At 39.3% G+C, this 25,894-nt stretch overlaps 1 protein-coding gene across 1 annotated transcript in view; it reads left to right on the top strand.

The window, feature by feature from the left end:
- Window positions 1–25,894, top strand: part of PDZD8 (PDZ domain containing 8) — a 74,142-nt gene that overhangs the window by 29,180 nt on the left and 19,068 nt on the right. Inside the window, exon 3 of the mRNA XM_086680972.1 lies at window positions 11,053–11,155. Within this exon, the coding sequence (XP_086537098.1) occupies window positions 11,053–11,155 (103 nt within the window). The remainder of the gene's footprint in view (window positions 1–11,052; window positions 11,156–25,894) is intronic.

The following is a 25,894-nucleotide window of genomic DNA, read 5'->3' as shown; positions in this document are numbered from 1 at the left end:
GGTCAGTTCTTCACTGAGTCACACTGTTCTAAAGTCTGTGTTTTGTCAGCAGCTTCTAAAGTGTTGTTTTGGTTTACTGGGTTCCAAAAATACATCATTTAAAATTTTTTCAAGTGTTAACACAAAGAAAACCACAGCAGTTGACATTCTGCTCTATACCAAGAGTCTTCCCTTATTTCCCAATTAACTATTACCAGCATGGATTCATGGATTCATGGATTCCTATTCTTTCTTTACAGTCCTTCATTATTTTGGTGCTTAAATTGTCCTCTGTGGCCTCTAGGAGCCCCTCAGACTGACTGCTGTATGCTGCCTGTGACATAATCCTGTCTTTTTTCTTCTTCCTCTTCTTTTTTTTTTAAGGCCTTTATCACTTTGTGGTATAACAGCTCTTCTAGGTTCATTTTGTTTCTTCTCTGTCACAGTCCTGGAATCAGCTGTTTTTCCAAAGAGCCCTAGTTTCTTTTAGTAGAAAATGATAACTAAAAAATCAAGATCTGGGTGTTGGATGTATTCATTGCTACTCATATATAACCAGAAGCCCCTTTAGCAGACAGTTAGGAAATACATATGTGTGTAGACACTTACACGTATATAATACATACAACACATACGTAATTTAGAAATCATGAATTCACCCAGTTGTAGTACTTCCAATTCCAGTTCATTCTCACAGGGCTTTCCTTGTATTAGTTCTTACCCCTTTCGTATTTTTGTCCCTTGAGCCCTGGCTCCCAATAACATCAACAATTTACTCATTTGCTTAATTCTTTAATATATCTCAGATAGTTTCAGAATTGCTTTGTCCGTACAAAAAGAGAAAACATACTTACGAAAAAGAATTCAGGATTTATTTGCAGTTCTCCCCTACTTTACCCAAGATTAAGGGCATCTGGTCAAGTACTGTATTCATAAATTAGGTTAGTTTTCCCCCTTCAATGTGTTATGTTACTCATTTGAAATATGGTTGGGCTTATTTTGTTGTTGTTGTTTGCTTTCAGTTTCAGTCTCCCTCCCTCACACCGCTGCCTTTCCATCCTTATTGATTCTTATTTTAATACATATAGCATTCACATGCTTCCAAAATTCAAAACTATACAAAAACATATACAGATAGTCCTTACTCAGCATGGAACTGTGTTAACCAAAACCTTGCGTATCAGAACAGTGGAAAGTGGGGACACTGTTCTCACATGCAGTAACTCAAAGTAAGGGCTGCCTGTATGTATAGTCATTCAGATCTTCTGTATCTTTCCTGATTTTTTTGGTCTAGTTCTATCAATTACTGAGTGAAAAGTGTATTTAAATTTTCAACCATGACTATGAATTTCTCTCTTTTTTGTAGTTTCATTATTAGATGCATATGTCTTCTTGATATGTTGACCCTTTTACCATTGTGAAGGGCCCCTTTTTGTCTCACAGTATTTCTTGTCTTGATACTTACTTTGTTTAATATTGATAAAGCTGCTACAGTTTTCTTATGTTTATTGTTTGCATGGTTTCTATGTTTTTTTCTATAATCTTTTACTTTAAGTCTTTTTGTGTCTTTATATTTAAATATATATTACAAACGGTTCTTTTATGTGTAGTCTGATCATCTCTGCCTTTTCTTTGGAGTATTTAGTTCATTTATGCTTAATGTAATAAGTTGTATTTTGGTCTGTCATTTTGTCCTTTAGTTTTTCTCTCATCTGTTGGTTTGGTTTGTTTCTTTGGGTTTTTTGTTTTTTGGCTTTCTTTGCTCCTCTGCCCCTTCTTTCTATTTTTCCTGTTTTATGAATCACATATTTTTAGAATTTAGACTTGACGTAGACCTTCAATTGTCAAAAAACACAGTATCTATAGAAAGCACAATAAAGTGAAGCATTATTATGAAAGGAGATATGCTTGTATTAGGGGAGGCAGCTTCAAGGTGACATTTTGATGTCCATGTTGTATAGTAAAATGTTTAGTTCTTCTGTAGAGAAGGCTGTTAACATTATGGAATTTGAAATTCAGTCTGTTTGAGAAGTTACAACCACAAAGTATTTCTAGCTTGCATTGATTGTCAATCTTTTCATTTAGGTTAGTATTGTTTGATTCTGTTCACTTGGTTATTTTTTACTCTAGTGTTAACTGGTTTTTGTTTGTTTTAATTTTTTAATATTTATTTAGATTTGAGAGAGAAAGAGCATGTGAGTGGGGAAGGGGCAGAGAGACAGAGACAAAATCTGAAGTAGGCTCCAGGGTCTGAACTGCCAGCTGTCAGCACAGAGCCTGATGTGGGGCTCGAACTCATGAGCAGTGAGATCCCCACCCAGGTATGCCAAGTGTTAAAACTGTTTTTTGGTTTTTGGTTTTTTAAAATCTAGGGGCGCCTGGGTGGCGCAGTCGGTTAAGCGTCCGACTTCAGCCAGGTCACGATCTCGCGGTCCGGGAGTTCGAGCCCCGCGTCAGGCTCTGGGCTGATGGCTCGGAGCCTGGAGCCTGTTTCCGATTCTGTGTCTCCCTCTCTCTCTGCCCCTCCCCCGTTCATGCTCTGTCTCTCTCTGTCCAAAAATAAATAAATGTTGAAAAAAAAAAAAATTAAAAAAAAAAAAAAATCTTTCTAGGGCGGCTGGGTGGCTTAGTTAAGCTTCCTACTTTGGCTCAGGTCATGATCTCATGGTTTGTGGATTCGAGCCTCGTGTCAGGCTCTGTGCTGACAGCTCAGAGTCTGGAGCCTGCTTTGGATTCTCTGTCTCTCTGTCTCTGTCTCTCTCTCTCTCTCTCTCTCTCTCTCTCTCTCTCTGCCTCTGCCCCGCTCATGCTCTCTCTTTCTCTCTCTCAAAATAAAGATTCTCTCTTAAAAAAAAATCTTTCTGAAACAAATAAGGCTAAGTATTAACTTTATTTCCTGAGTAGTTGATAAATGGGTGTTGTTATATTATCTGCATTTACTTGTTTGACATTTTATCTCTTTTAAAAAGGGAAAATGTGTAGCTAAATTTGAAGATACTTTTTGGAACATGACTCTGCAAATACTTATATTATTAATAGCATTTATTATCTGTCATATATATAGTAGGCACTTTGCATTCATTATTTCCAACTCTCGGATATCTTTACAGGATTACTATTATTCTATCTACTTTCTAGATGATTAAGATCTATAGGTTACTTGCCCATCACATCCTGGCTAGAATTGGATTCTAAGTTTGTCTGACTCCAAAATCCCTCATTCTTTCTATTTTCTTTATAACTTAAAAAAAAAAAAAATCTTACCAAGGAAAACTGGTTCTCAAATTCTTCATGTTATGTTAGAAGTATACAAAGTTTGGATTTGAGGGCAAGTCATTATTTTTTAAATGTTACCTTTTCAAGAAGATGGTGGGACAGGGGCGCCTGGGTGGCGCAGTCGGTTAAGCGTCCGACTTCAGCCAGGTCACGATCTCGTGGTCCGTGTGTTCGAGCCCCGCGTCGGGCTCTGGGCTGATGGCTCAGAGCCTGGAGCCTGTTTCCGATTCTGTGTCTCCCTCTCTCTCTGCCCCTCCCCCGTTCATGTTCTGTCTCTCTCTGTCCCAAAAATAAATAAACGTTGAAAAAAAAAAAAAATTTAAGAAGATGGTGGGACAGAATTGTGTACTAATAATGAAGTATCATTTAGACGAAGGCTGAAATCTTTTCCTTCATGGGAGGAGAGATCAGAAGAAATTAGCTCAAATATGAGAATTTAAATTTGTGTAAGTGGCTGTTGAAAAATGGAAAGAATTTCTTGGAACTGTTGCTGAATATGATTCCTAGAGGTCTTTAAAGCTGTATACGTCTGTAACTATAAAGGTCTGTGAATTTGACATAACCCCACCAAATGAATCCGATTCCTATAGAGATCTTGAGACTATCCCTGTGTTTATTAGCTGCTAACGTTCCTCTAGGGAGAAAAGAAAAAAAATCTTAGTTTCTGTACATTTCTCTAGGGTAGAGTTAAATAATCCTCCCTATAATTAGGTTGCTTTTAACTAGAAGCAGACTTTCCAGAAGATTCCAGATTTGGAATTTATCTGTCCTGTGTTTCTTTTCTTCCCCCACCTCCTCTTCCCTAAGGTTATTGTGTCAGAAAATAGTACTGTTTCTTTTGTAACTGTATATATTTGCTGCTGTTTCATACAGCAAACATAGCTATTTTATTTCCTCTGATGTCTGAATTATAAAGGAATTTAAGAAAATTAAATAGGAACTAGCTGACCTAAGACCGAAACTCTGGTTTCAAAGGCCAAACTCCAGAATGTTTTAAATGTGATGTTGGGTATGCTCTTTACTTATATATGATACCGTCAACAAAACTGAAGTGAACTGTAAAATGAACTGTGGTCAGAAAATAGAATTCAAAAGAAGATCATGAATTTGATTGAATTTTCCCTCTCTTTGTACCATTATGCCATAACTGTCAATCACTGCTTCTAGTGTTTTTTTATTTATAGAAAAATATTTTCCCCCTTTTTTCTGTCAAAATTTCTTGAATTCATTAATCTCACATTTATGTGGCCCAGACTTTCACTCGCTGTGTGATCTCGGGTAAATTACCCAACTTCTCTGTGCCTCAGTTTTTTAATCTGTAAATTAGGGTAATAATAGTGCCTGTTTCATAGAGTAATTGTGAAAACGGAGTGAAATAATAAATGTAGAAGCTTTTAGCCCTGCCCGGCAGTAATCGTTAGCTGCCACCACTGCTCCTAGTTCTTCTGTCGCTGCTGCCTTCACTTTGTGTCCACACTGCGGTGAATACAGAAAAGTGGGAAGTCCAGTGCCCGAACTCTTGAAACTTGAAATGTAGGTGGGGCTTGCAGACAAATACATAAACAAGCCAACTGCACAAGGCTGTCTTACTTGAAAGGAGGCTTAGCGAATAAGTACTATAGAAATTTAGTGCAAGGAGAAAGTATTTTGGAGCTGAAAGTGCTATGGAAAACTTCGTGGATAAGAGGTGTGTCTTCCAAGATGGGCAGACAGACGGGTGGTGGATTTGAGTAGCAGCTAATATGATAATGTAGGCAGTTAGAAAAAGAGCCAATACGACAAAAGTGAGAATTTGTATTTTCAGGACCTGTCTGAGTGAAATACAGATGTTTACGTGAAAAATCAGAGCCAGATTCGCTAGCAAAGTAAGTCCAAGGCAGTTCTCCTTTAATCAGAGGGCAGTTACGGAAGGTGTCTGAAAGTGACATTAAGAAGTGCTGTGTTAAAAAGATTGCTGTTTATAAGGCAGATTGCAGAGGGAAAGAGGGAGGTTGAAGCCCCAGAGACTAAGTAGTGTTCTAGGTTAAAGGTGACGAGGTACACACTTGAAAGATCTGTATCTGTAGGGACAGAAAGAAAAGCACAAATAGAATAACTAGGACAGGGTTTCTTGAGTGGCTGAAATGTGGATTCAGGCGGGGGAGGCAAAGGACCGTTAAGGATTATGGTATCATTGACTTTGATTTGGTCATCAAGTATTGATTATTTTTTGGACATCGGAGGTTATAGACAACAAGACATAGCTTCTGCCTTTCAGGACAAGTGGGAGTAATCGATGTGTTTGTTTCAGAGGGTGATGAATGCGACTTTATATATCTTTAGCAGTAGGGCATGGTTAGATTTCCCTATAGAAAAGAGTCCTGTAAACTTGGGGTTGTAGAAGCAAAACAGGAGAAGAACAAGGACTGGACATTAGATTTGGAAGTCTTTGTCACAGACAGGAGAGTTGAGTTCTAAGTAGGATGGTTTTGTGGGGGAAGTGAGGAGGTAGTAAAGGCAGGTAAGCACATATAGGAGGAGGTCAGCTACGTTTGATTCTTTTCACAACCTGTGAGTTGATATTTGACTCCCTATCAGTGCAAGACTCTTTTCAAATTAAGCTTAATCATTTAAAAAAAATGGGGGGGGGGTGCCTGGGTGGCTCAGTCAGTTAAGCGTCTGACTTCAGCTCAGGTCATGATCTTATGGTTTATGAGTTCGAGCCCCACATCAGGCTCTGTGCTGACAGCTCAGAGCCTGGAGCCTGCTGCAGATCCTGTGTCTCCCTCGCTCTCTGCCCCTCCCTCGCTCGCTCTCTCTCTCTCTCTCTCTCTCTCAAAACTGAGTAAACGGTAAAAAAAAAAAAAATTAAAAAAAATTTTTGTTTGTTTTTCACTTTCGCTGTAAAAATGAGGTTCTTATAGAAGGGCGCATTAGGAATTACTTTTCTTTTGGTCTTGAGTGCTGTAAATTCTCTTTTTCGATAGGTGGTGTTTGTGTTTATATTTAACATGAGGTTGCAGTATACCTTTGCCTTTAAAAAAAAATAAACATTTTGAACTTGGAAAGAGCTTTCATAGAGCTAATAATAGTTCTTTCAGGGGACAGAGGGGTCTAAAGGCAGTTTCCTTTGCCATTTTGTTCAGTAATATGGACTCTTCCTTCCCCCTTTCCAAGTAGTATAGTAAAAAGTTTTTGTACCGTTTATTCCTTATTCAGCATCTATTGAGTGTTCATTTGACTCAAAATATGTATTAGCCAGTGATTGTTACTACTTATTTCTGGTGATTATATAATTTGAATGGAAAGCCTTTGTTTAACTCAAGATTGAATTGTATATGCATAGGGATGTAGAATGAAAATTGTTTTAGTGTTTTTTAAATGTTCTGCTTAAATGAAAACAAATGCTTTCTACATTCACCTAACTTGGCTGGTACTTGTGTTTCCAGTAATTTCCAGGAAAATTTCCAGGATTTCTAGGAAATCCTTCCTGGCATTGCTCCAGAAATTTACAAGTTTTTCCAAATCTCAAGAGATACCAGTCAAGAAATCAGGAAAATGGGGGAAAACGTTAAGCTTAACATTCAACATAGAGTCATTACAGATTGAAGGAATCCAGATTACACATCACAAGCAGGCACAGGCAACACTGACGTAGGAACTGTGTCCTGGGGACCAGATATGGAGCTTTAGAGAGGAAACATCATGGTCTAAGCAGGCAGTCTTGGGTGTAGCTTTTGCCTTGTCTTGTAACTGGGAGTGTTCTTGCAAACAAATATTAATAAATTTGTGTACATACTATATACAAACTGTAAGAAATAATATCTTTTTTGTTTCAAGAAATAAGTTTTCTAAACAAAATAAATCCTTAAATTGACAGTATGACATGTGTTCTATTAACTTTTCTGGGAGAAACTAAAGTTACTTTGTTAGAGTACTTATGTTTGCCGGCTTTTTCCAATATTTGAATATTGACCATAGGCTACAGTTCTTTGTAAAGTGCTTTAATGGAATAAGACGTGAATGTAGGATGCTCTGACACAGAATCAGAAATTGATCTAAAATCAGGATTAATAAAAGCTGTATCCATTTCAATGGCAAAACCAGATTCTGGGCAATCAAAATATTTCCATTATTAAAAAGAGAAAGTTATCTGAAGCAAAATGTACCCTAACATCCAACTTGAAAGTGTTTTTGGAAGTACTTTTAACAGTTGGACCAGTTGACAGCAATGCAAAATGAAAGTTTTCTGTGCCTGGAATATTTGTCACAAATCAAAGATCAAGGTTATCAGGGCAATTTGGGGTGCCTGAGTGGCTCAGTCAGTTAAGCATCCAGTTCTCCATCTCAGCTCAGGGTGTGATCTGGCAGTTTGTGAGTTCGAGCCTCACAGCAGGCTCTGCACTGACAGCATGGCTGGAGCCTGCCTCCTGCTTTCTCTTTCCTTCTCTCTCCCTCAAAATAAGTGAATGAATGAATGAATGAATGAATAAATGAATGAATGAATGAATACCTTAAAAAAAACATTGTCAGGGCAGTTAATGCTTTGTGTACCTTCAAATGTCATTGTTAAGAAAAACTATTAAATGTTAAATATTTGTGGTATTTCAGTATTTGGAACGATTTTCATTTGGAGTATATTTTGTTTCAAGGTACCCTTTTAATATTTTCTGTTCTTGAATATCAGGTAAAAATCATGCTTACATTTTATTGAAATACGTAATCTTGTCACAACATATTGACTCATAGTAATGGTAAACCAAGTATTTATTACATCTTTTTGAAACAAATGTGTAAAACTTTTAGTGTAACCCTACTGATTTACTATCGTTATGATCACGCGTTATTCTTTTTTTCTTTAATCAGTTTTATTAAGACACAATTCACATACCATACGATCCATCCATGCAGGGTGTACGATTTGTTGTGTTCTAGTACATTCACAGGGTTGTGCAACCGTCATCATGATCCATGATCCGATTTTAGAATATTTTTGTCCCTCCTACAGAAACCCCATACACAGTAGGAGCCAGTCCCCGTTCCCCACTAGTCCTCCTCCCCCAGCCCCAAGTAACCACTAATTTACTTTGTCTCTTCATTTGCCTACTCCAAACATTCCATATAAATGTGGAATCATACAGTATACGGTCTTTTGTGACTGGCTTCGTTCACGTAGCATCTTTTCAAGGTTCATGCATATCGGAGCATGTATCATTACTTAATTTCCTCTTATTGCCAAATAATATTTCATTGTGTGTATATGCCACGTTTTATTTACCTCTCCTTAGTTGATGAGCCTGAAGGGTTGTTTTCATGGTTTGATTATTATGAATGATGCTGCTGTGAACATACATGTTAAGTTTTTGTGCGAATGTCTGATTTCATTTCCCAGGAATGGAATTATTGGGTCATATGTTAACTTTTTAAGGAGCTGACGAACTGTTTTTCAAAGTGGCTGCACCATTTTACATTCCCTCCAGCAAAGTATAAAGATTCATTTCTCTACATCCTCACCAGTATTTGTTGTCTCCTTTTTTTATTAGCCATCTATGAGTGCGAAGTGGCTTTTCTCCGTGGCTATGATTTGCATTTCCCTGGTGGCTAATGCGGTCGAGCCTATTTTCATGTGCTTATTGGCTCTTTGCATATCTTGTTTGGAGAAATGTCCAATTTTAAATTGGGTTATACTAGACCCATATGAGATACACAGTTTGCAGATATTTTCTCCCATTCTGTGAACTGTCTTCTCACTTACTTGGTCATGTCCTTTGAAGTACAAAAATTTTAATTTCATTGAAGTCCCATTTATCTTTTTTTTTTTTTTTTTTTTTTTTGGTACTTGTGCTTTTGCTGTCCCATCTTAAGAAACCATTGTCCAAATCAAGGTCACAAAGATTTGTTTTTATGTTTTCTTCTCTTACATTTAAGTCCGTAACTCATTTTGAATTAATACGTTTTGTGTTATTTTTTTTAAATGTTAAAAAGGTGTTATGAAAAACATAAAAATAGGAAAAAAGTTCTATGCTTTCAGGGATGGATTCTGAGAATTGCTTTCTCATTCCCGAATCCTGAAGATTAGTATTTTTTGGGAATTTGGGAGCATTAGCTGGTGCATGAGCCTTCTCTGCGTGATCAGAAAGGCCCGTAGGTAGTTGACTCTTTTGAACAGATGGTGGCAGCAGAGCTGCTTTTTATAAACTCAGTATTTTATAATTATGAATCTTCGTGATGTTTTTGGCAGTAGGTTGTTAAGCACCATTAAATATCCTTTTAAGATTAAAAACTATTTGAGTGTAGAGATTTCTTTTCCCATGAGTGTATTCGGACTTTTTAGTTTATGAAGCCGGTTTGTGAGGTATGGACATGATTTGCTCAAAGTCTCCAGCCTTAGGACACAGTTTTCTCCTATTACTCTAATGTGGGTTTTTTGTAAGTTAATTGAAAAAAAAATTTTTAATCTTATTTTTGAGACACACACACACACACACACACACACACACACACACACACAGAATCCAAATCAGGCTCCAGGCTCTGAGTTGTCAGCACAGAGCCCAACACGGGGCTCGAACTCACGAGCTGTGAGATCATGACCTGAGCTGAAGTCGGACGCTTAACTCACTGAGCCACCCAGGTGCCCCTTTTTAAAGTTTATTTTAAGAGAGAGCACGTGCATGCACATGCACGCATAAGCAGGGCAGGGGTGGAGGTGGGGGGGGGGACAGATAGAGAGGGAGGGAGAGAGAATGAATCCCAAGCAGGCTCCGCACTGCCAGCTCAGAGCCCAATGCAGGGCTCGATCTCACGACTGTGAGATCATGACCTGAGCCGAAATCAAGAGTCAGACACTCAACCAACTGAGTGCCCATCTAATGTGTTTTATCTACTTTTAAAAATGATTATCTCACTTCTACCCCCATGATCTTTGTGTAGACATAAAGTAACAGAGTAGCAGTCAAATGTTGATTAATTCTAAAGCTTTTCTGAAGCTTACTCCTGAAACACATTGGCAGACTTATTTTCTGCTTTAGAAGATAGGTAATATGGAAGCTAGACATCTGGGTAATATTTTTTTCCTTTAGTGGTAAAACTGCTTTATGTCATCTCAAGATTGGACCTGAGATTTCCTTTTTAGATATGAATATTAAACAGTAAAATTAGGTGATTCGCTTATTCCTTGACAATTATTTTCAAGATAATAGAAATAGCAAACACTTCATTGAACACTTACTGTTTGCTGGGTGCTGTACTGAATGCTTTGGCATGCGTTGTCTTCTTTTGTTCTCACGACAGCTCTAAGTGGTATTATTTTTGCCCTGAATTTTTCAGAGAAAGCAACGGGTTTTGAGAAGGTAAATAATTTGCCTAAAGTCATGTTAGTAGACGGAGAAGTATGTGGGTATGTTCATAAGCAACTATGTTGTACTATTTTATGTGTGTGTCATTTTTACAGAGGTGGTATCGTACTATATGAGTCACTCTCTGACTTGTTTTTTAAATTCAACGGTCAGATTTGAAGGTCTGTAGCTTCTGCTACTATGTATAGATGTCTGGTCAGTTTGTTCACCTCGTGAATATCTACAATTTTTCTATTTGATTTAGCTGCTGAGAAAAGCTTGTCCTGAATTTCACCTAGTTTTAGCTTTACTTCCCTTTTCCACTAGAGGGTGTGCTAAGTGTTTGACTTAATTTTTTTTTTCTGTTACCAAAATTATAAGTAGTAATGGAGTAACTTGCTACTTCTTGGTATAATCAGAAAGAAAATTTTATCTCCTAGAACTGGTGTAATAGTCTCCTTGTTTTATTTTTATCCTGCAGGTTACTCATTTTTGGATCCTATGACAGAGAGGCAAATATTCACTGTACGCTTGAGTTGAGCAGTGGTGTTTGGGAAGAAAAACAGAGGAGTTCGATTAAGACGGTAAAGTGAATTTGCGTAGTTTTACATCTTCATAAAGTTTGTGTTTTCTAAGTATGCTTTTAATAATGTTTCTCTGTCCCTAGAGTTATTTTTGGTTATGTGCAAATAAGTATGAACAGCTCGTATTTGTCTTGTTGCAATACACATCGGTGATAAAATGAATCACATAAAACTATAGTACTCAGATCACTTGCTCGCATAAGAAACCTAGGCTGATTTTAATTCTAGAACTTTCAAATTGTTTCACAGGGATGGAATTAGAATAATTCTAAGCCTCTTAGCAGTGAATTTAGAGCATTCTTTCATTCAATAGATGCTCTATGAATGCTTACTTTCTACTAGGCACTGTGTACTGAGGAAACAGTTCAAATTAAGAAAAGACCCTGTTTTGTGGTGCTAATATGGAGTAGAGGTTTGGCAGGATGGTTAGAAGAGGGGAGAGGTGAACTACGTGTTTAGGATGGAGGTAGAAATGACAATAAATGGGTAGACCGAAGACATGAACAAGGTAATTTCCAGAGATGGACAGATACTATGAAGAAAATGGGGTTGTGACAAAGGAGATTCTTTAGGGAAAACCTCTAAAAAGATGACACTGACACAGGATGTTCATCCATTCAGATAGAATTTCAGATAAACAGTGAATAATTTTTGTTGTTGTTAAAAGTATTCCCCCAGTTTTTGTATGCTAAATCTGACAACCCGACACTGGAGATGGGGCCCGAATCATGAAGAGGAGCAAGCCACGTGGAGTTTGGGGGTTGAGGGAGTGGAAGGCATTTCCAGCAAAGGGAACAGCCAGTGTGTGAAGGCAGGTGGGACACGCTTGGTGTGTGTGAGGACAGAAGCCAGTGTCTCTGGAGCGTGGTACGTGAGGTAAAGAGTCATGCGTCATCTTGTAAGGAGTTTGAATTTCATTGTTTGTGGTGGGAGAGTTTTCAGATGACAAGTGACGTGATCTTGTGTACATTTTGTACAAAATGTTCTGCTTGTGTAGACCAAGGATTGGAGGAGGATAAGAGTGCACCTAAAGAGAGATCCGTTCGGAGGTGTTTAGGGAAGTGATGTTTACTTTAACCAGGTGGTAGCTGAGGAGATAGAAGAGAGTGGGTTTGATATACTTCTGGTGTATGAAGGACTTAGAGTTCTGGTTTGTTTTTTTATTAAAAAAAAAAGTAACCTAAATTGCAAGACTGAGAAGGCTTTTAAAATATTTTAAATGTTAGAATTAAAGATAAACAAAAATAGTGCTTTACTCTCAACACGTTTTAATTGGACGTGTTAGATTCTTTGGGTTCTTAAATGAATAAAAATTGTCACTAGTTATTGGTTAATTTGTTTCTAAAATGAGTTGGTATTTTCTGATATTCTGAATAGCAGTTTTAATAGCAATTATTATGTGCTGCTTGCAATTTGCATAAATCTAGTCTATTAAAGATTTAGAGCATTTATCAAAATGTTGTCTACAGAATTTCTTTATTAAGCCCCTGAAGTTACACAATGGAAACAGAATTCCAGAATGGTACGGCTGTAATCGGGGCAGGGTTGTTGGGGCGGGCGAGTCTCTTCCCTAAGGGAACCACAGCCTTTATTTATTTACTTATTTTAAGCAGTTTATTTAATTTACTAAGCATATATTGAAATATTATGGGCTTGGTAATAATAAAATTCCAAGAGTGCTGCTTGAAACCCCAAACCTCTCTGGAATTACTTTTAGTGTTTTGAAAGCCAAGATCCATTTAGCACATCAATAGTTTTTTGCAGGAATAAATTATAGTTCTGTTCTTTAAAGGTGTGCTTATATATTTAGTTGTTTCTATTAACTTTAACTCTTGGTGGCAATATAGACAATCCTGTGATTATTTTTTGTAGCCAGTATTTGGGAAAACTATTTCTCTACTACGTCTTCATTATGGTGAAGAAATACTTTTGAACTATGCTACCTAACTTTTATAATAGTAGTAATGGGTTTTGGTTTTCCTAGAATAATGTTATTCTTTGTAGCATTTTAAAAAATAGTCACAGTTCTCAATTTTTTAAATAGATCTATAAGAATATTTTCATGCTCTTGAAGAATGCGACTTTTAGTGGTAATGTGATATTCTTTGGACGTTCTTTTGACCTTAAGTTGTTTCTCATTTCTTTCTGTAATAACTGTTGTGAGTGTCCTTACATAAAAATTGAGTAGTATGAAATCCTTTTGGAATAACTAGAGTGATTTTGGTCAGGGTGGGAAGATAGGGAGGAGTAAATCGGGAAGAGGAGGATGGGCCACAGAGTGTGAATTTATGAAAGTGGTAGGGAGCTATTGAAGATTCTGAGCCTGGGAATTACATGGTCAAAATAGTGGTTTTGAAGAAAGTCTCCCATTTCTTTGATGGTTGTTCATACCCTCGCTTTCTTCTAAGTTACATCTCAAACAATGTGAAGCAACTCCTCAGAGGAATAAAATAACCAGTTCTGAATTACATGAATACATGGAAAAGCATTATTGTTTTATACAGGTATGAAATGGTCATAATTTGCCATTGCTGTTGGCATTTTCAGTTTCCTTTATTATATTTGCAAAGATATGAGATTAGACATCTTTAATATTTTACAGCAAAGGTTAGTGAGACTTTAATCTTGAGTTATAATTTTAGGTCTTTATATATGTCATAGGTAGTTTTGGAGAAAGAATTCCAGGTTACTAATTACATCTGGTGTTGAAAGTGTCAGCAGCAGTTAAGTGTCTCCAGGCATTAAATTACATATGTCTGAATTTAATAACTCTGGGGAGGAGAATTTATTGTGTTCTTCATAAAACATTGCAGAAATAGGATTAGATAATTGGCAATATATTGCAAATTGGGATAGAGAAAAGAATATCAGTAAAAAATAAGTATGTGAAAGTATTTGATGAGTTTGGAAGCTATTTTTGTATAAATACAGTTTTCAGGTTTAAATTAGTTAAAAAAAATTTTTTTTAACATTTATTCATTATTTTTGAGAGACAGAGACAACGAGAGCAAGGGAAGGACAGAGAGAGAGGGAGACACAGAATCCCAAGCAGGCTCCAGGCTCCGAGCTGTCAGCACAGAGCCTGACGCGGAGCTTGAACTCAACGAACCGTGAGGTCATGACCTGAGCCGAAGTCAGACGCTTAACCAACTGAGCCACCCACGTACCCCTAAATTCGTTTTTTAAATGTTGAAATGGGTTCAGTGAAGTGATCCAGTAGTTTGAGTGAAAATGTAGAAAGAAAGAAAAACTAATTCTTTCCATATTTTAAATGTGTCTGTGAGTCTTTAAAGCATTATATGTACCTTATCATGTTGCTGATGGTGGCAGATCATTAATAATAATGCTACACGAATTCTTTAGATTTGTAGTGTTTGCACAAGTGTTGGGAGGTACAGATGAACAGTTTTAATGTATCAGCTGCAAGTATTAGCGAAAGCAAACGAATAGTGGCTTAAGCAAGAACAAGACTTGCCTCGTGTGCCAGGCTGTAAGAACAGAGCCCAGCTCTTACCTGGCTTCCTCCCCCATCAGGCTCAGTGTGGGATTTTTGTCCTCATGACTGTAAGATGTCTAGTGCACCCCTAGGGATCCACCCTTCAAGGAAAAGGGTGAGGCCTAAAGCCTGCCGAAGGTACGTATCAGCCACGTTTTGTCCTTTTTTTTTTTTTTTTAATTTTTTTTTTTCAACGTTTATTTATTTTTGGGACAGAGAGAGACAGAGCATGAACGGGGGAGGGGCAGAGAGAGAGGAAGACACAGAATCAGAAACAGGCTCCAGGCTCCGAGCCATCAGCCCAGAGCCTGACGCGGGGCTCGAACTCCCGGACCGCGAGATCGTGACCTGGCTGAAGTCGGACGCTCAACCGACTGCGCCACCCAGGCGCCCCACGTTTTGTCCTTTTTAAATGCTTTCCTGGAAGCTCCTCCCAAGGACTTCCACTTAAATCTCATTGCTAGAACTGAGTCACGTGTTGTCCCCAGCAGCAGGGAAGTATGGCCAATCATTGTTTTTTAGCCTTTTAGAAGTAGAAGTCCAGGGTAAAGGGTTATGAATGTATTTTATGTGCCCAGTCCATAGTCTTACCATAAAAAAATATTCACATCTGTCTGAGGACTTTTTTTTTAAGGGAGTTTTTCTTATATTGGGATAGAAGTGCATAATTAAAAAGAATATGGGTCTCTTCCTGTTTTGATAGGGGCAGGGAATTAGAAAAGAACCTTCTGGGTCCCTGAAGGTACAATAGGATGGACAGAAGAGAGATATTGGAATGGTCACGTGTTCAGCATAAATAGAAGCACTTCATGTCTTCTATGGCGCAATATGCAGGTAACAGGGAACTGTGGTTGAAGGCATTAGGAGATGTCATGATATTTTAGATCTGCCTGAAAAATAAGAAGTAAGAAGTCCCTAAAGAGCATTCAGCTAACAGTTGGGGAGAATCCGTAAATGATCATTTGGAACTCTTAATCACAGTGAGTATGTTCCCTTCGGAGCAATGTGGTGTCAACGGGCAGCTTGTATTCGGTGGCTGCTGTGAGGAAGGCCTTAGACCGGGTCAGCCACACCCCAGGTTACGAAAGAGGATTTCGCCTCCTAGATTCTAGGCTTTATCTCTCTGTTTGACTTGGGTGGTACCTTTCCTCCTCTCCACTGCTACTTCCCAATCAAAACCTCATTTTTTTAAAGGATCTGATTTTGAAAGATCGGTCATATTAGGTCCCCTCAATTTTCTTTTTAAACACACCCTTATAATTAAAGAGACATTTGAGGAAATGATTCCTACTTTCAAAAAACTGTCAGTGTAAGAAAGGAGGCATAGGAACCAAATATGTAACATGAGTGTATGAAATACTTTTCTCATACACAAAGAGCCAAAGCTTTTTGCCTGTAGGATCTATACTTGTTGCGTTAAATCCCACTGCCCCTAACAAGAACTGAACCGAGTGGTAGTCTAATAACTAGAAGACAGTTTGGGAGTGGCGGTAGTGGAATCAGTTTAGAACAGAGAAGGAGAGCTCTGAAACTGTAGGGAGATGGGATTTGAATGAAAGGACTTTCCTAATAAGATCAGCCATGCTTAGTTGCTGCCTAAGAACTGAACCTGACTCAGAGGCAATCTCTTTTAGAGCCCAGTGAGTCTCCTTATACTTCCAGAGTAAAGGTTAGGGCAGCTGAATACAGGAAACACATGGTGGAAGGCAGGTAATCAGTCGGAAGAAAGTGTGATAATATATAAGGAACTCATTCCCTAGAGATAGGGATTAGATTAGAGTCTAATATTACAATGCTAAACAAGCATATAGAAGAAATGGAAACAGTAAATGCATTTCAACTTTCAGAAATTATTTATTTATTTATTTATTTATTTATTTATTTATTTATTTATTTATTTTGAGAGAGAGACAGCACAAGTGAGGGAGGGGCGGAGAGAGAGAGAGAGGAGGAGGAGGAGGAGGAAGAAGAGGAGGAGAGAGAGAATCCCAAGCAGGCTCCATGCTGCCAGTGCAGAGCCCGATGCAGCGCTTGAACACAGGAACTGTGAGATCCTGACCTGAGCCAAAACCAAGAGTCGGATGTGTAACCAACCAACTGAGCCACCCAGGGGACCCTTCAGAATTTTTTTGATGAAGAGCCATACAGAAGGTTCCCATATAATTTTATTAGTAGGAGAATATTTTGTCACAGAGCTGCCTTATGAGTAGGGATGACCAGGTGTAATACCCTGAATGGTTGAGTCCAGAACTTTGGTCATTTCACCAATGATCTGAAACCGCGCTACCCAATAGAAATATACACCATTTAGGTGATTTTAAATTTTCTTATAGCCACATTTTAAAAAGTAAATATAAGGGCACCTGGGTGGCTCAGTTGGTTAAGTGTCCAACTTCAACTCAGGTCATGATTTCATGGTTTGTGAATTCAAGCCCTGCATTGGGCCCTACGCTGACAGTGCAGAGCCTACTTGGGATATTCACACTCTCTCTCTCTCTCTCTCTCTCTCTCCCCCCTCCCCCGTCTTTCTCTGCCCCTCCCCCATTTGCATGCATGCTTTCTCTCTAAATAAATAAACAAACGTGAACTTAATTTTAGTAATGTTTTATTTTATCCCATGTCCCCAAAATACTATTTCAACATATGATCAACATAAAAAAAAAAAATGAGGGTTTTTTTGTTTTAATTTAAAAGTATTTGAAATCTGGTGCATATTTTATAATTACAGCACATCACAATTCAGCCTAACCACACTTCAAGTGCCCAGTAGCCACGGATAGCTAGTGTCTACCACATTGGACAGCACAGACCAAGAAGAAGGACGTACGATGTAATACTGAGATTTGCGTATGGCACTAGACTTTTCTAAGATGCTCCAAGCTAAGAGGAACAAAGTGAAGAAAAAGCTCTTAGGACAATTACATAAGAAAGAATTCCAAACTATGCCTAAAATATATGAGATCTAGGATCCTTAAAGAAATACGTATGTCTTTGTGCCTCCAAAACAAATTCAACCTTTCATAAGACTGGGTGTCACGAAATCAGGACACTTATTTAAAAACCATGAAATTCTCATAGAATTAATTATTTGCACATTTCTGGTTTCTATAATATAAGAAATCTATGAGAGCTAGATAATGTGGGGTGAAAGAAGCAAAATTAATATGGCAGAGCCATAGATAAATGAATGGGAAAAAGTGTTCTTCAGCTGAAAATACAAAGGTGGGTAAACAATAGAAGCATGTAAATACAAACAGTAAGCAGTAGGATGATTGACAGATATACTGAGTAAGGAACTAGGTCTGTGGGGCAGTGAAGATAAATCTGTGTCCCTGATGATGATCAGGTGATATAAATGCTAAAAAAAAGATACTTAAAAGGTCTTTGACCGTTCTGCACACCACACTTGCCGGTAGACTTCACAGGGACACAAAGATGCTGTATTCTTTTTATGCTGTGTGTACTGCACGTAGTAGAATCCCTGGTATGTTCCTGTTGTTCAGTGTCCTAGGAGGGCGAGGGTAGGGTGAGTGACCATTCTGAAATACAAATCTGATCCTTCAGTTGCCTCCTTGATGTGCCCCCCAAAATACTCTCTGGTCTGGCCTCTATCTCCAGTCTTCCCTTCTCCTCTCCATCCAGCTCTAGCCGTGCTGCCCACCTTCCACTCCTTCACACTTGCCATTCTCCGTCTACCGCACAGCCTTTGAACATGTGCACGCTTCCGCCAACACCTTTTCCACGTGTACACGTGTGCCTGTCCCCATTCTTCAGATCTCTGCGGCAGCCCTTAGCTTATTGGGGCCTTTCCCTACACCGCGTCGTGACAGGGCTGACCGCTGCTGGCAGTATTTCGAAGGCCTTAGTGTCCATTGACTCTCAGCTGCGTTTGACCAATGGGAAGCTCTGATGGGAGATGGGAGTAGACTGGGGAAGCCACGGTATTCTTCCTCTTCCCGTCTGCCTTGGACAACAGACATGTTTGGCAAGCTGCTGTCTCTCCTCCAGGGCTCCGTGCTCCTTCTAGGACAGCACCGTTATGTTTCCTGCTTATGTGGGGGGTCCTAGCTGCTGGCGTCTACTAATACCATTTCCTCCCTCTGTCCTTCCAGCCAAAGGTTGGTAGTGACTTGTGACTTTTGCTAGTATCGGAGTCCCTTGACTGTCTCCTGTTTGGCTTTTGGTTCTGTCACTGAGTAGCCATTGCCCTGTTGTGAAGTCCCTCTGTTTCGAATACTTAGGTGTTTTCTGTTTCCTTATCAGACCCTGACTGATCTATCAGTCAGTCGTCATTCCTCAGGAAAGAAACTAGCCTAATGAGCCTGAAAGTCCTTGGGAATATTTCTCATAGTTGGGAACTGATACTTATATTGTATGATAATTTGATTGGTGTTATCTCTGCCAGGATCTTTCTTTACAGCAGACAGCATGATTGTTTTTGCTTACAGCATTGGCATTCAGTGGGGTATTCAGTAAATGTTTCTGCGAATACTGAAGATGACTGACTAGCCATGAGAGCCTCCACTTACCCTCAACCCTTTCTCTTCTAGATTCTAGGTTTCAGCATGACTTAGTCACAAAGTCATTGTGTTGAGTTTCCTGCTCACCATTCCTTCTGGGAAAAGCCTGGTTTTTACAGTGAGGGTTTTAGTTTACAAATATGGTACATAATGGTATAACGGTATTATTTAAAACATTAAAAGAACCTCTTACTCTATGTGTACAGTTCAGTGTAGCATAGATAAAATGACTGTGTGATCTAAAATTTTACTTGCCTTACTTCCCTTTTGGTTTTGGAGAGCTTCAGAAGTCTTGCTGAATGATAGCTATCCAGATCTATCCACAATTTGTTGAATATATATAGAAAAAGTAAAAAATGAGTTCCGTAAAGAAGTGATTTCAAGTAAGAATATCTGAGACAGACAAATTTGTAAACACATTAGGCTAGAAGCTTCAGAGTTGGCATTTTGGTGTGTTTGCTTAAGGCCAGATGCCTTGCAGATAGCAATTTGGTGTTCCTATTTAACCATTTGCCATTTACAATCTTAATCTTATCAAAAGGAAGAAAAAGATTAAAGCAAATAAAGCTTTTTTGAAAATGCCAGTTTTTATGAAAACTCTGGTTTAGTTCAGTTTGATAGCATTTATGAATACAGTAGGGACTCCGTGGAATTTTAACCATATGTAATGTTCTATAATTTGGCTTCTTAAGTAAACTACCGGCCTTTTAAGCTTTAGTAGTAAATCCTATGTGGCATTTCCACTCTTAAAGTTCATCTCGGTTAAGAATGAGGGATGCGGTTCCCTGTCTCATATTTTCTTAGTGTGTTTAATATGATTGTGAAATGGTGTGAAAAGAGTAGGAACTTGGGTTGAAATATAGAAATATCAACTCTCCAAATGAATGCAAGGCACTGTGTGAATATGAAAAAGAAGCTGAATATGAGGTGTAAGCAGTGAGAGTATGGTCTTTTCCTTCAAGGAAGATAAGCAGTGAGGAAATGAGACAACAGTTTGGTGAGCGTGAGTATTACTATTAGCATTTGAATGCTCTAAGCGCGTTTCAGAGCAAAATACTAGGAGGTTCCACTGGAGGGGAGATAGCGTTCGTCTAGGAAAACCAAGAAAGAATTGGAGGTGACATTTGAGCCAAGCCTCCCAGGTACATGTAGTATTTCAAGATGGTAGGGAGGGCATTTCAAGGTGGAGGACATGGGGTAAACCCAGACAAAGAATACATGTTGCCCAGGTTGACCAAAGAATATGGTAGTGTAGGTAGACTATACAAGACAGTAAAAGGGTTGGACCGTATTATAGAAGTGCTTTAAATACCAGACTAAGAAGTTTGGTTCTTACTGTGTAAGACAGTAGGAGTTACGGAAGCTTTTCGAATGAAAGTGGTCTCATCAGAATCTTGCTTTAAGGCAGTCTTGGCTCTGAATTTGAGTCTTGGTTGGATCACTTATTGGCAGCATGATCTTAGTCAAAGTCCCGAAACCCATCTCATCCACAAGTACTTTTTTCCTCTATAAAAGGGACTGAGAGTGCTTCACACGGTTGTAGGAGGGGTAAAGGAAATTCTCTGTAGTGAGATGTCTAGTTTAGTACCTGGCATATAGTATACAGTAAATAATTGCTTTACTAAATCTGGCAGCAAATGGGTAAGTCCAGGATGATCTGACAAAGAAAGATGAGAAATAGTAGAGAGGAGGGGTGATGAAAGTCTGACCAGAATAGTGGCAATAAAAATGGAAAAGAGAATCAATGTGGCTTGGATACCACCGGAAGTAAGGGGTTTTTGGAGAGGGAGGGAGGAAGCCATAAAGACTGGAGCCTTGAGGAGGAGGAGGAGAGAGAAGATCTCATTGAAGTCCAGAGTTTATCAGAGGTCAGTCTAGAGATGGAATTTTTGTCATGTGCCACTTTGATCTACTGTTTGTTCTTTTTATATTTTCAGTGCTGTCACTTAAGGTTTTAACATCTAGTAAGTTGAACACTTTATTTGGAATTGTTTTTAGAGGTCTCTCTTTTTCTTTTTCTTTCTCTTTCTTTTCTTTGTTTTTTTTGTTTTTTTGTGTTTTTGTGTTTTTTTGGTTTTTTTTTTTTTGAGAGAGTGAGTGTGAGCAGGGGAGGGGCAAAGGGAGAGGGAGAGAGAGAATCTTAAGCAGGCTTCATGGCCAGCACAGAGCCCGACGCAGGGCTTGATCTCACAACTATAAGATCTTGACCTGAGCTGAAATCGAGAGTTGGACACTTAATGAACTAAACCACCCAGGTGCCCCTGGATCTCTTTTTCAAATAGGATAAAGAGAACCAGAATCATTTCACACAAAAAATAGTATGAATCTAAATATTTTTTGGAATAGCTTTTGAGAACAAGTTAAGAAAATAATGAAACTGAAACATTGTTTTTGAAGTCTATTCCTAGGGACCCTCCAGTCTACTGTGATCCAAATAAAACTGATTGATTCAGTCCATACCTTGTCATGAACTAAAGCATCCTGTTCAAGGCACAGTAGCACCTCCCCATAGAAACCCACTTAGCCAACTAGCTCATTTCCTGAGTCCTATACCCAGATACGGGATGCAGAACAAAGAAATAAACAATTAGGAAAGTGTTGGGTGTTACCAGAGATCCTGCATAGTATACATTTCCCTGCCCACACATGTTCAGTCTGGTGGTAGTTAAGAGCAGTAACAAGAGCTGAGCCATTTCTTGTGTTAGTCATTTTAAGACCCTATTTGCAGAGCCATTTAATTCTCATAGCCACTCCATGAGAATAGGCACCATCATCTCCATTTCATATATGAGGAAACACAGAGAAAGTAGCTTACTGAGATCCCCCAGTTTGCAAGCGGTAAAGATAGTGTGCAGACCCAGGCACTGTGACCCCAGAACTGCTACTCTTAATTACTGCATCATCCCCGCCAGTGGTGGGTGCAGATCGGAGTTCTTTGCACTCTAGTTCTGTGCCTGTGGAACAAGTTCGTTCATCTCTAAAAGAGGTAATAGTAACAGTATAAGGGTAAAATACCCGTAAAACACTTGGCACATAATAACTATAATAGCAACTGTTATTGAATTTGACCTAAATGCCACCTGCTTTGCTGCTATAATTTTAGTGCTGATATTTTATATATCCTTTTAAATCCTTCATGTAGGGGCGCCTGGGTGGCGCAGTCGGTTAAGCGTCCGACTTCAGCCAGGTCACGATCTTGCGGTCCGTGAGTTCGAGCCCTGCGTCGGGCTCTGGGCTGATGGCTCAGAGCCTGGAGCCTGTTTCCGATTCTGTGTCTCCCTCTCTCTCTGCCCCTCCCCCGTTCGTGCTCTGTCTCTCTCTGTCCCAAAAATAAATAAACGTTGAAAAAAAAAATTTAAAAAAAAATAAATCCTTCATGTAATAAGATAAGGACATAGCTCATGAGGGATGAGGGAATAGCTTCTTCAGTCATGGCGTAGCGTCTGTTTGTTTAAGACTTAAGGGCCCAGTAGTGATTTTTTAAGAATATCAGCCAGTTGAGGGCGACGGGGTGGCTCAGTCGGTTAAGCTTCTGATTCTTGGTTTCAGCTCGGGTCTTGATCTGGAGGTGTGTGAGTTTGAGCCCCATATCGGGCTCTGGCTGACGGCACAGAGCCTGCTTGGGATTCTCTCTCCCTCTCTCTTGCCCTCCACTGCTTGTGTTCTGTCTCTTTCTGTCTCTCAAAAATAAACAAACATCAGGGGCACCTGGATGGCTCAGTCGGTTAAGCATCCAACTTCAACTCAGGTCATGATCTTGCAGTTTGTGGGTTTGAGCCCTGTATCAGGCTCTGCCGACAGCTCAGAGCCTAGAGCCTGCTTCGGATTCTGTCTCCCTCTCTCTCTGCCCCTTCCCCACTGGTGTTCTCTCTCTCTCTCTCTCTCAAAAATAAATAAATGTTTAAAAAAAAAAGTTTTTTAGGGGGCGTCTGGGTGGCTCAGTCGGTTAAGCATCTGACTTCGGCTCAGGTCATGATCTCACAGTTTGTGAGTTTGAGCCCTGAGTCGGCCTCTGTGCTGACAGCTCAGAGCCTGGAGCCTGCTTCGGATTCTGTCTCCCTCTCTCTCTGCCCCTTCCCCACTGGTATTCTCTCTCTCTCTCTCTCTCTCTCTCTCTCTCTCTCTCTCTCTCTCTCAAAAATAAATAAATGTTTAAAAAAAAAAGTTTTTTAGGGGGCGTCTGGGTGGCTCAGTCGGTTAAGCATCTGACTTCGGCTCAGGTCATGATCTCACAGTTTGTGAGTTTGAGCCCTGAGTCGGCCTCTGTGCTGACAGCTCAGAGCCTGGAGCCTGCTTCGGATTCTGTCTCCCTCTCTCTCTGCCCCTTCCCCACTGGTATTCTCTCTCTCTCTCTCTCTCTCTCTCTCTCTCAAAAATAAATAAATGTTTAAAAAAAAAGTTTTTTAGGGGGCGTCTGGGTGGCTCAGTCGGTTAAGCATCTGACTTCAGCTCAGGTCATGATCTCACAGTTTGTGAGTTTGAGCCCTGAGTCGGCCTCTGTGCTGACAGCTCAGAGCCTGGAGCCTGCTTCGGATTCTGTCTCCCTCTCTCTCTGCCCCTTCCCCACTCATTCTCTCTCTCTCTCTCTCTCTCTCTCTCTCTCAAAAATAAATAAATGTTAAAAAAAAAGTTTTTTAGGGGTGTCTGGGTGGCTCAGTCGGTTAAGCATCTGACTTCGGCCCAGGTCATGATCTCACAGTTTGTGAGTTTGAGCCCTGCGTCGGCCTCTGTGCTGACAGCTCAGAGCCTGGAGCCTGCTTCGGATTCTGTCTCCCTCTCTCTCTGCCCCTTCCCCACTCATTCTCTCTCTCTCTCTCTCTCTCTCTCTCAAAAATAAATAAATGTTAAAAAAAAAGTTTTTTAGGGGTGTCTGGGTGGCTCAGTCGGTTAAGCATCTGACTTTGGCTCAGGTCATGATCTCACAGTTTGTGAGTTTGAGCCCTGCGTCGGGCTCTGTGCTGACAGCTCAGAGCCTGGAGCCTGCTTTGGATTCTGTGTCTCCCTCTCTCTGCCCCTCCCCCACTGTGCTCTGTCTCTATCAAAAATAAATGTAAAAAAAATTAAAAACGTTTTTTAATAAAAATATTTTAAGAAAAAAGAACTTCTTAGGACTAAAGAGTGTGAATGTCATAGCATAGAAAAAAGCCTAGATAGTCTGTAATTAATAATATAGTTTTAGAACATTTAAGGAGTAGTAGTGTAGGGGACTAAACTGAGATCTCTAGCACTCACTTTTGTATTTTACTATAAATGTGAAGTTCTGTCACTTACTAATTGAAGATACTTTAAAAATGTATAGGCTGGAAGTAAAACTAGGTTGAAGTTTTTATCTTACACGGGCCCAGGGGAAAGGACAGCAATGGCCACACGTAACTCCTGTGTCCTATGAAGTCAGTCTTTTTAATATTTCCATAAGGTGCTGTGTATTTCTCCGCATAGATACTGAGCATGACTCAGTATCATCAAAGTGGCTTTGGGACAGCTGTGTTTCTCATTTGTAAGCATGTTAATTTACACTGATATTGAATCATACTAGACAAATAGGTGGTTATATTTGAAAGTTGCTTATATATAAACAGTATGCTCTATACTAGAAGAGATAAGAATGTTTTATTAATCATTGTAAATAAGACTACTTCTGGGTAATTCATTATATTTCTCTAAAGATTATCAAGTGACTCGTAGCATATGGACAGATGGCTCATTTTCTAAATGAATGATGTGTGAATGATCTTTCATTCATATATAGTATAAACTGATCAACACTGAGAATGTCACATAAGCCTAAGTGGGAAACTGTGGAGCATAAGGAAGTGTAGGTGTCATGAAGTAGAATTTTAATTTCTGTGTGATACACTCACTTGTGAAATTTGAGGAAATGCATATTTAACAATAAAGTCAGCAGTTTCCATAAGATAAAAGTGGTATGTTTGGAAATTGGTAGGAGCTATATATTTTTGCCCCTATAAGAAGACATTCAGAAAGCTATAAAGAAAACTGCAAAAATCAACCATAATCCCACCACCTAGGGAGACTGCTGTTAACTTTTTAGGAGAACTTTATCGAGGCGCATGGGTGGCTCAGCCGGTTGAATGGCCAGTTTTGGCTCAGGTCATGATCTCCCGTTTCGTGAGTTTGAGCCCCACATGGGGCTCACTGCTGTCAGCGCAGAGCCTGCTTCCACATCTCTGCCCCTCCCTCTAGCTCTCTCTCTCAAAAATAAGTAAACATTAAGGAAAAAAAAAAACCTTTATAAACACAAACACACACTGTATTCACAGGTTATGCCTGTGGTTTTTCTTTTTTAAGAATAAAAGGAGATCATGTGTTTTATAACCTGCCTTCTTTTCTACTTAACAGTATACTGAGAGCCAATTTTTATTTCCATATACGTGTGTTACTGTTTTTATTTCTGCCTGATACTGCACTGTGTGCCAAAATTTATTTAACCAATTGCTTATTGATGAACATGTAGACTTTTCCAGTTTTTTTATGTTGTAAAGAAGTCTGTAATGTCTCTGCAAGTATATTCACACACACCCATTCTTTTAAGTTTATTTATTTTTGAGAGAGAGAGAGTACAGGCCGGAAGGGGGCAGGGAGAGAGAGAGAGACAGAATCCCAAGTAGGCTCCATGCTGTCAGCACAGAGCCCAACATGGGGCTCCAGCTCAAACCCTGAGATCATGACCTGAGCCGAGATTAAGAGTTAGACCCTTAACCA

This window comes from Puma concolor, chromosome D2 (genome assembly GCF_028749965.1).
Source record: "Puma concolor isolate L17-30 chromosome D2, mPumCon1.1.hap2, whole genome shotgun sequence".
In the NCBI taxonomy this organism is placed as follows: domain Eukaryota; kingdom Metazoa; phylum Chordata; class Mammalia; order Carnivora; family Felidae; genus Puma; species Puma concolor.
Note: the sequence above shows the minus strand (reverse complement) of the source record. Positions and strands in the feature narration are given on the sequence as shown.